A 9,735-nucleotide genomic window follows, 5' to 3' on the forward strand; every position below is an offset into this window, starting at 1 on the left:
AAAATTTGTGAAACTCTGGGGTTAAATTAAGAATCCGTTAGAATTTAGGTGTCAATACAAGAAATGCTTAATAGTATAAGGACTTTGAGTGCAAAATTGGGAGAACGCAATTGATAGACTGGTCACAGAGAGATGTATACGCACGTTCATGTGGTCTCTTATTTCTGTCGCCGGGAAATTTCATCGCCGCCGTGTTTTCTCTCCTCTCTTCTGCTCCGCCGCCGTGAATCTGCCCATTTGGTCGGACGATAAGGACTCGATTTTATTTATTCGTTAAATAATCATTTTATGCAAAAATAGGCTTATAGTACAAAGGCTATATATAATATAAGCTGCAGGAATACTCTGCTTTGTACAAATTTCAGTATGAAAAAAAAAGAAAAAAAATCGTGCACCTAACTGTATGTCTGCGAATATTCAATTCAACATCCCCGTGAATTATTGAAATAAAATAAAATAATAAAAACCGGAGAATTTAGTTATGATGATCGAGTAGTGGTGACCGGACATGTTCGGTCTGCTTATAAGGTTCTCTGGGACATCGGAGGCGTTCCGTCGCTGACTTTGACTCATCTTCTTCGTCCCTTCCCCCTTTTTTTTTACCGTTCACCGGGAAATCATCGTCGGCAAATCGTCTCTTCCGGAGAAGGATGTCTACCGACCGCCTCAGGCATGTCGAGTCCATGTCGGAGATCCCATCCGGTGCCGGCAAGATCTCTCATTTGAACGCTGTTGTTTTGGGCGAATCTCTTGCCTCTGAGGAGAATGATCTCATCTTCCCTAGCGAGGATTTTTCCCGCCAAGCTCTCGTTCCCTCTCCCCAAAAGGTTCACTCTCTGTCCGTCTCTTGTGTGCCTGTTTCTTCAATCTAGGCGATGGGACAAATAGAAAGTAGATCTCGTCTGGTTTGTTGTTCAATTCTCTGTTCGCTGTTGTTTTCGTTTCGTTCAGTACTCGGAGATGTATAGAAGGTCGGTCGAAGATCCGGCTGGGTTCTGGTCTGACGTTGCGTCTGAGTTTTACTGGAAGCAGAAATGGGGTGATCGAGTTTTGTCTGAAAATCTGGATGTCAGGAAAGGCCCTATCCATATCGAGGTCGGGATTCTTCTTCATCTATGTTTGGATTGAAGTATTTTATTGTCCTTAAAAAGGGTCCTGACATTGCCTGAGATCATATGCAAACCAGTGGTTCAAGGGAGGAATCACCAACATTTGCTACAATTGCTTGGACAGAAACGTTGAAGCAGGTCTTGGTGATAAAACCGCCATTTACTGGGAAAGCAATGAACCCGGTTTCGGCACCTCCTTAACTTATTCCGAGCTACTTCACAGAGTTTGCCAGGTAGAAATGGCTACACCACCGTCCTGTCCTTCCTCTCCGGGCATCCTATTGCATTCTCCAAAACACTGGCATTTCCTTAAATTCTCTCTTCGTGGATCCCTTGTTACAGCTTGCTAATTACTTGAAAGATATCGGAGTGAAGAAGGGGGATGCAGTTGTGGTTTACTTGCCGATGTTGATGGAACTTCCAATTACTATGCTTGCGTGTGCACGGATCGGAGCTGTTCATTCGGTACTCTGCAATACCATTTACATTCCTCTGTATGAATCTTTTGCACAGTTCACTATACACGTTCATTTGTCCTAAATTCCTTTCATCCTCATCCTAGGTTGTTTTTGCTGGATTTTCTGCTGATTCTCTTGCCCAAAGAATCTTGGACTGTAAGCCCAAAGCAATATTGACGTGCAATGCTGTTAAAAGAGGTCCTAAGATCATACGTCTTAAAGATATTGTTGATGCTGCCCTTGACCAGTCCTCCAAGAATGGAGTTTCTGTAGGTTAGTTATATATCGAACTTCTGATTAAAAATTTGTGTACTACTAACTCTTCCTTTAACTGTTGTTTACTCTTCTCTGCTTCAGTTAACTGTTTCGCAGTTGTCCTTTGCATGTTCTTGCTCTATTGCTTGTCAGGTCAATCTCTTCATAACTTATGATTATGTGACTGTTTTGTCTGTCTTCAAACTGCAAGCAGATGTATGTTTGACCTATGACAACTCATCAGCCTTGACAAGGGAAAACACTGAATGGCAGAAAGGAAGAGATGTGTGGTGGCAGGTGATTGTTAGGTCATTCGTTAATTGGTAAAATGCATCCTTTCTGTTTATTTTTGCGAACCATCCTTAAACTCAGTCGGAATTTGTTTTGTTGGTCGGCGGTGATGCTCTTTGCAGGATGTTGTCCCCAACTATGCAACAGCCTGTGAGGTGGAATGGGTCGATGCGGAAGATCCCCTGTTTTTGCTCTACACCAGTGGAAGCACTGGGAAGCCGAAGGTACTTTTGGCCCTTTAGGTTGAATTGTTAGCTTGCTGTGGGTCATGTGCTGTCTCTGATATGAGTTCTTGAAAGGGTGTCCTTCACACGACTGGAGGATATATGGTCTACACTGCTACAACGTTCAAATATGCCTTTGACTACAAATCATCAGATGTCTACTGGTATCATTGGAGACCAATCTCCACCTTTTAGGCTTTTAATCCTTTAGATTTGAAGTTTCTCAGTCAATGGTAATTTGTCTTTCTTTCTGTAATTTAGGTGTACAGCTGATTGCGGTTGGATAACTGGCCACAGCTATGTTACTTATGGCCCAATGCTAAATGGAGCCACTGTCGTTGTCTTTGAAGGGGTAATTCATTTGGATATTTAATCTGTTTGCCAAGTTTAAACTTCGGCCTGCCAATGCATTCGTGTATCATTAGATGTTAATGTGTCTTGATATTCTCATCTGGTCCGGAACAGGCGCCAAACTATCCCGATTCTGGACGTTCTTGGGAAATTGTTGACAAATACAAAGTTTCCATATTTTACACTGCCCCAACATTGGTGCGGTCTCTCATGCGTGATGGAGATGAGGCAAGATATATATATACACATATATATATGTATATATATTACTCTATTTGTGGTAAACCAGTACTATAAAATGCTTCTGCATGCAACATGAAACGAAGTACACCAAATTTTTGTCTGTCTTCTAAATTCTAGTGGTCTTATGGAAAAAGAATTCTCTTCAGGGTCCTTATTGTATTGTTTTCAAATTATTATGATTGTTCCAGTATGTAAAACGTCATTCTCGTAAATCACTGAGGATCCTTGGAAGCGTGGGCGAGCCTATCAATCCCAGTGCTTGGAGGTTTGCAGCTCTATTGTCTTTTGCCCCTTTGCACGTATCATGGGAATTGAGAATAAAATGCTTTAAAGGTTTGCTTTTTCTTCTTGCAGATGGTACTTCAATGTAGTCGGTGATTCAAGGTGTCCCATTTCAGATACCTGGTGGCAAACTGAAACTGGTGGCTTCATGGTGATTCTCTTCCGCTTTCTCTCTCCCTCTTTCTCAACCTTGCCCCCTCTCTCTCTCTCCCTCTCTGAGTCCATCTATCTCCTTCTCATTCACAGTACACCATGTTTCATGGCAGATAACTCCATTGCCAGGTGCTTGGCCACAGAAGCCTGGTTCTGCAACTTTTCCTTTCTTTGGAGTGCAGGTTAGTGACTGACAGTAACAGCACAAATGCGGGTATAATCTGATTAGCTTCCCTGTTTCGGTATTCTGTCTTCCTAATGCCTTAATTTCTGCCCCTTGCTGCAGCCTGTGATAGTTGATGAAAAAGGCAATGAAATTGAGGGTGAGTGCAGCGGTTATCTATGTGTGAAAAGTTCATGGCCTGGGGCATTTCGAACTCTGTATGGCGACCATGAAAGATATGAGACTACGTACTTCAAACCTTTTGCTGGATATTATTTCAGTGGTGACGGATGCAGCAGGTCAGGAACTATTTCCAATTAGTTGTTTTCTTTCTACCAACACTTTTTAGGTATGGAGTCAGTCTCTTTTCAACTTTGTATTGGGTGGTAGAAAAATGTTTTTTTTAATTGATTATACACACAACACAACACATGTTGATTGACATGGTTGATATAAGTTTAATGTTTGTGTTCCAGAGACAAGGATGGATACTATTGGCTTACAGGAAGGGTTGACGATGTTATCAATGTCAGGTACAACTCAAATTTACAGATTGAAAAAGTTTCTCCAAAACCCTTGATGTCCTCTTCGGCACTCAAAACTCTCATGAATATGCGCAGTGGTCACCGGATAGGTACTGCGGAAGTGGAGTCTGCTCTGGTGTCACATCCCAAATGCGCAGAAGCCGCTGTTGTTGGTATCGAACATGAGGTATAGGGACAAATAACTGCGCATGTTTTTGTGGGCACATATTGGTCCGATTTCGATATGAAAGTTACTATGTTTCTGGTTCGTAACAGGTGAAAGGTCAAGGCATCTACGCGTTTGTCACTCTCGTGGAGAGTGCTCAATACAGTGAAGAACTCCGGAAAAGCCTCGTACTTGCTGTCCGAAATCAGGTTCGACCCTCTTAAGCTTGCTCTTGTAAAACCAACGAGTGTTATATCTCGAACATAGTTACTAAAACCACCATGCTCGGGAATGTTTCCGTTCAGATCGGGGCATTTGCCGCACCAGACAAAATACATTGGGCACCGGGTCTTCCCAAGACGAGAAGTGGAAAGATAATGCGTAGAATCCTGAGGAAAATAGCATCGAGGCAATTAGACGAGCTCGGAGACACTAGCACACTCGCAGATCCCGGTGTAGTCGATCAACTTATTGCTCTTGCTGATGTTTGAATGATTTTTTTTTTTTCTGGCATTCCCATTCAACCCACAAAAACCATATTGCATTGTTAACACGACACGATTGTGTTTGTGCTCTGTCTCGACTTAGGTAAATTATTCGTTGTGCTGTCGGATACTAATAAGCCTGAAACCAACAGGGTTTCAATTTGGACACTCGTGTTGTGTTTCAGTTGTCAAGGCTTCGTCATTTCTTAAATTTCATGAGTCAATAAATACAAGTTTGTCTACCATACACCTTGTGCTGGCACCCTTTCCCGGTCCCCCGTCCAACACCAGACTGCCCTATACTAAATACATGTTTGAGATCTCATCTTCTCGATGTCTTCCATGTTTAATTTGGTTGTCAAATACACCAAAATCTCTCAGTGAACAGTTGTGGCTTGGGAACCTGAGGTCTCTCAAATCGCGTGAAGAGATGAATAAAATTGATTTGTAAATGCAGGACTTCTACATAACCTGGTATTGTTCGTAAAAAGAAATATCTTATAGACAAGGATTTAATAGTGGGACCTTTTTTTTTTCCAAAAGTTTCATCAGATGCATGCCTTCTCCTAAGAATCCCCAACCCAAAACCCATATACCCAAACCAAGTTAGTGAAGAACAGCACTGAGTCAGATGATGAAACCTCCCCAAAAATCACTTCCAGATCTTCATAAACTTATCATGACTCGCCGAAGCAACCATTCCCGTTATGCTCGAGGCCGCCAACGCCGAAACTCGCTTCTCGTGGGCATGCAGCGTCATTGTTTTGTTCTCGGCCATGTCCCACAGCTCCAGTGTCTTCACAAGGCATTGGATTGTGACATACACACCAAAACATAGCCTTGTTCAGTGCCTATGTTCGGTAAGAGAGTGATACCTGACTTGAGAAATCGATCTTACCTCATAGCAACCGATAATCAGCACGGAAGTATATGTGGGATGGAACACGCAGGTGTTGAATTTGTTCCCGCTTGAGCTCAGCTCATGAATGCACTCACCTTTGCTGCTCGACGACCCGATGGACCATACTCTTATCATGTCGTTGCTGACCGTTGCAAGATATTCCCCAGACGGATCCCAGCACACGGAGTGCACGAGGCCCTTGTGACCCTGCAGCAAGGAATTGCAAATCAGTGATGATACAGTGTATTATATGGATCATGCGAAGCTGAGAAAAATGGTTCTTGTTTCTCAAAAGATCAGTAGTTTATCCTTTATTGAACAAATCCAGTTGCAAAGAAGGCATGTTACATCTTGGAAAATCACTATTACGATTATCTAGCTAAGCTTCTCGGATGAAATGTTTCGTTTCTGTCATTTAAACTTTATCAATATTTCCATGTTTCTCATACTACCAGAAAAATTCTCATTGCATGGTAATATTTAGTGTACGAAGTTGTTAAAGTCTAGAGCTAGAGTCATGCCGCAGCACCAAAACAAACCTGCAATTTGCACCTGCAAACTTGAGTCTCTACGTCAAGTATCGATGCATAATTGTCAGCTGCAGCTGCAAGCATCCTGCCAGCTCCTGGTTGAAACCGCATCTGTGTTGCACCGCCCTGTATAAGACTCGCTTAACACCACATACATTTGCATTTGGATAGACTTCGCAACGATTTCAAAATTTTTGTACCTTGAAAACTCCAGCACAGCTTCCATTCTTTATACTCCAGTACCGTATTTCGCTGTTATTATCACAAGAACAGAGAAGGTCCTCTTTACACGGATGGAAATCCAATGACATGACAGTCGTTGAATGTCCCGTGAATGTGCGGAGAGAATATCCTGGCTGGGAAATGAAACACGAGAATTGCCAAGAAACAGTAGCATCACAAGTTTAATTTACAGTATGCATTCTCACAAACTAATTATCTTGGACTTTCTTCCTAATCTTTTAAAAAGGCCCTTAGATTAATCTAATGGAAAAGGGCGGAATTACTAGTCTGCTACTTACATTGTCAGCATCCCAGACCCGGACAGTTTTATCAGCCGACGATGTAGCAAGCCGAGAGACGTTAGGACTAAAACGGACATCTGTAATCCACTGAACATGCTCCTCAAGAGTAGACTTCATTGTAAACGAGTCTGTAGACCATAACACACCCTGCATGATGCCAAAGTCAGGCATAAACTCCCGTTGCAGGTATCTCAACCAATGAATGATTTGATAAGAAAGGGCTCAAATGTGGTTTGAATGCCTTGAGATGCTGCTACAATACAGAACGTTATGTATACGAAGCAAACACCTTTTTGTCATGGCCACCGGTTGCAAGAAGCTTTCCATCAGATGAGAAATCACAGCATTCAATTTTACTTGTGCTTGCAGAAATATTTTGGAACTCGGTAAATGTGAAACCTGATAATATAGTACCAATCACAAAACCCAAAACATCCATTCTGTTTGCATTATACCTGTTATAGGGTAGAAAGAATGAAGAATGAAAATGGAAGTAATATGGATTTTTATTAAATTTACCTTTGCCGATACTAGTATTGCTGCCACCATCTCTAGGTTCAACATCATCGTTAGCTATGTATGAATCCACATTATCATCTAAAGTTCCATCATCTACGAAACGCTCCATATTGGCCTGCAATTGATTATAAATAAGCAGAAGGAACAGGTTGAACAGTCGCTGATCACGCTTCCAGAAGCATCTAGAAAAATCTTACTAGTTGATTTGATGCCGATGGAAGGGACCCAACACCATCAGAACCGTACATCAGCATCGACTTTGATGCAATACCAGTAGGTGGTAACGTAGACCTAGACATACCCTCTCCCGGTGTCTGATTGGTTGAAGGGGATGATGGTGAACTAGGGGATGGTCCGGTCGTATTAGCAGTTCCCGAGCTATTTGCAGGGCCTGATGAAGATGCCGGATGTTTCCTTTTCCTTCCCATTTGATTCTTTGACGCCTATCACAAACAATTAATTTTACTTATAGAAAGACCAAGAGTTCATTTCTGCCAACGCAATCAATGTTTTAGCTGATACAGATTAAGAATAAATCAAGATCAAAAGGTAAAATAAATGTAAGAGAATGTCCACAAAAGAATAATCTAGCCTAAAACAGTAAATAGTCAAAATCACGGACCATCTCATATTACATTCACAAAACTGAGTATTTAGCATCGGAATGCAAAATAGCTTGCGAAGCTGTCACCTGTTCGCTGCCCTGGAAAGTGTTGGCCATGTTACCATCCATAATCACATTGACCGAGCCAATAGCCTTATCTGGTTGCTGAAGAAGGTGGCCTGAAATCCGAGAATGCTGACTCAAAAGCTGGTCTTGTTGGTAGTTTGTGGCCTGCTGGCTATTTTTCAGAAGCTGTTGCTGTTGTAGCTGAAATATATGATTATATGATTGTCACAGGATGCCTCGTTATCTAGCATACAAAACAGAACAAAGGAACTTGGAAGCGGAAAACAAATACTGAACCTTAAGTAGCATTTCAGGATCTCCACGAGGCAGTGAAGGGCAGCCCAGTTGAGTTGGTGATCCTATGTTTGGGACAGCATCACCAACAGAATTCAGTGGGCCATCCTTTCCAAGGCCCATGCTCTGATCGCCAAGAAGCATTTTCAGTTTTCTAACATCTAAATCTCTTGCAGATGGCGATGTCAAGTTCCGTTGCGCCTGAAGCAACAGCTGTTGTTGCAATGGGAGGTTGCTAAAAGCCTGGGAAGGAGAAAACAGAGGTTTCTGTTGCTGAAGAATCTCTGCTCTGATTTGATCAAGGCCCTGAAAGCGGAAAAACTCGCAATCAGCATATAAAAAGAGAGCTACTGAAGTCCCTTAAAAAAGCCACATGAATACATGATATACACAGAAGGCATAAAAAAATCAACGGCTCAGAAGAACAATGGCCGAAGTTAGTACGTTCAACATGTTCTGACTCACAGCACAGTTATATTCCTAAGTTTAACTGTGCCAGCATCTACTCACAGAGTCAGTGTAGCAATATATGTGTGAAACTATGCCAAAGTGGCCAGTGGATGAAGAAAAGAAAAACTTACAGTCAAAGGCCAACCTTTCAAAGTCAAGTTGCCACCACGGGGATTTGTTCCTGAAATAACAAACCAAGGTTCCTAAGAATAGAAGAATATAAGCTAAATTGAGATCAGAGAAAGAACTGAAACCAGTAACCTAATAGCATCTGCAACAAAAAGTAAACAATCTAAAGAAATAGTACCATGGACCCCGTCAAATGATCCATCAGGCGCTATACCTCTCGCATTCATCATTGAGTTCACCTCATTTCTCATGTCCTGTCCACAAAATTATAATCAGAGATTATAGGAAACATCATACAAAACTCTGAAAAGGGTGGTCAAAGGAAGTAAATGCCTGTGTGGATACAGGCAGCTGTTGATTCCGAATTTGAGCTTGTTGTAGATTTCCAGAAATAGCCCTGGGGGTACCATGCATGGTCTGCCTGAATGATTTATATCAGCAGCTACCAGATTAAACATCACTAATAAACTAAACAAAACACAACATTCTTGCTAGCATAGCATTAAGTATACAAATTAATCAAATGGATACCCGACAGTGTGCCCACCCATTGCAGCTGCTTTCAGTACTGAGGCTTGATTCGGATCCAAAATCTGGCCCGTACTATGCTGCATCAATAACGGCATTTCACAACGTGCATCAACAGAGAAACAAAGAAAGAAGATACTTTGGAAGCATTTGACGTGCTACCTTCAAAGGAGCATCATCAACTAAGGAATCCCTCTGAAGATGAAGCTTTAGCCTATCTTCATATGCCTTTGCAGCCAGGGCACCTGAAGTCGAAGAACTCTGACTCATATGGTTTTCACTGCCCATAAAATTACCCGAAGTTCCGAGCTGAAGTGAGCCATTACCATCCCGTCTTTGTTGCTGTTGTTGCTGCTGGGCCGCTCTCTGTAGCATAACTTGTGACATCGACATTTGCTGATTGTGTTGGGGCTGTCTCTGCTGTTGTTGCTGCTGCAAGTCCCGCGGCTTGAGCATTTGATTCTGCAACATAGGTTTTTTTGTTTC

General features: G+C 42.1%; 2 protein-coding genes across 5 annotated transcripts; one reads left to right on the top strand and one right to left on the bottom strand.

The window, feature by feature from the left end:
- The first annotated feature begins 220 nt into the window (after window positions 1–220).
- Window positions 221–4,872, top strand: LOC104815254 (acetyl-coenzyme A synthetase, chloroplastic/glyoxysomal). The gene is made up of 18 exons (XM_010543585.2): window positions 221–827; window positions 952–1,095; window positions 1,187–1,342; window positions 1,452–1,574; window positions 1,672–1,840; window positions 2,037–2,119; window positions 2,236–2,337; window positions 2,413–2,501; window positions 2,599–2,689; window positions 2,803–2,916; window positions 3,120–3,196; window positions 3,286–3,364; window positions 3,480–3,548; window positions 3,653–3,828; window positions 4,006–4,062; window positions 4,150–4,240; window positions 4,330–4,428; window positions 4,525–4,872. Exons 1-18 carry the CDS (start codon window positions 651–653, stop codon window positions 4,708–4,710), a joined length of 2,082 nt encoding a protein of 693 aa, XP_010541887.1. The 5' UTR covers window positions 221–650; the 3' UTR covers window positions 4,711–4,872.
- A 250-nt stretch (window positions 4,873–5,122) lies between these two features.
- Window positions 5,123–9,735, bottom strand: LOC104815255 (transcriptional corepressor LEUNIG-like). 4 transcript variants are annotated; one of them, XM_010543588.1, is made up of 16 exons: window positions 9,576–9,735; window positions 9,412–9,494; window positions 9,253–9,329; window positions 9,055–9,142; window positions 8,900–8,975; window positions 8,724–8,773; window positions 8,146–8,448; window positions 7,870–8,049; window positions 7,376–7,621; window positions 7,179–7,293; window positions 6,949–7,058; window positions 6,657–6,806; window positions 6,336–6,491; window positions 6,145–6,261; window positions 5,603–5,812; window positions 5,123–5,500 (listed from the first exon to the last, which is right to left on the bottom strand). In XM_010543588.1, the coding sequence occupies exons 1-16, from the start codon at window positions 9,718–9,720 to the stop codon at window positions 5,357–5,359; spliced, it is 2,250 nt and encodes a 749-aa protein (XP_010541890.1). In that variant the 5' UTR covers window positions 9,721–9,735; the 3' UTR covers window positions 5,123–5,356. The 4 variants fall into 4 exon arrangements, with proteins under 4 accessions (XP_010541890.1, XP_010541889.1, XP_010541888.1 ...); XM_010543587.1 differs by having other exon boundaries at window positions 9,055–9,138; window positions 9,253–9,324; window positions 9,412–9,735; XM_010543586.1 differs by having other exon boundaries at window positions 9,412–9,735.

This window comes from Tarenaya hassleriana, unplaced genomic scaffold (genome assembly GCF_000463585.1).
Source record: "Tarenaya hassleriana unplaced genomic scaffold, ASM46358v1 Cleome23, whole genome shotgun sequence".
NCBI lineage: Eukaryota > Viridiplantae > Streptophyta > Magnoliopsida > Brassicales > Cleomaceae > Tarenaya > Tarenaya hassleriana.

Bases quoted from the DNA above. Each gene is read 5' to 3' on its own strand.
- LOC104815254 (XM_010543585.2), top strand. From the start codon at position 651: ATGTCTACCGACCGCCTCAGGCATGTCGAGTCCATGTCGGAGATCCCA. The intron at 2,690-2,802 runs GTAATTCATTTG...GGTCCGGAACAG, and splicing joins CTGTCGTTGTCTTTGAAGGG to GCGCCAAACTATCCCGATTC. The intron at 3,549-3,652 runs GTTAGTGACTGA...CCCTTGCTGCAG, and splicing joins TTCCTTTCTTTGGAGTGCAG to CCTGTGATAGTTGATGAAAA.
- LOC104815255 (XM_010543586.1), bottom strand. From the start codon at position 9,720: ATGTTGCAGAATCAAATGCTCAAGCCGCGGGACTTGCAGCAGCAACAA. The intron at 8,976-9,054 runs GCATTTACTTCC...TTTTGTGGACAG, and splicing joins AGCTGCCTGTATCCACACAG to GACATGAGAAATGAGGTGAA. The intron at 8,050-8,145 runs GTTCAGTATTTG...CATATATTTCAG, and splicing joins ATCCTGAAATGCTACTTAAG to CTACAACAGCAACAGCTTCT.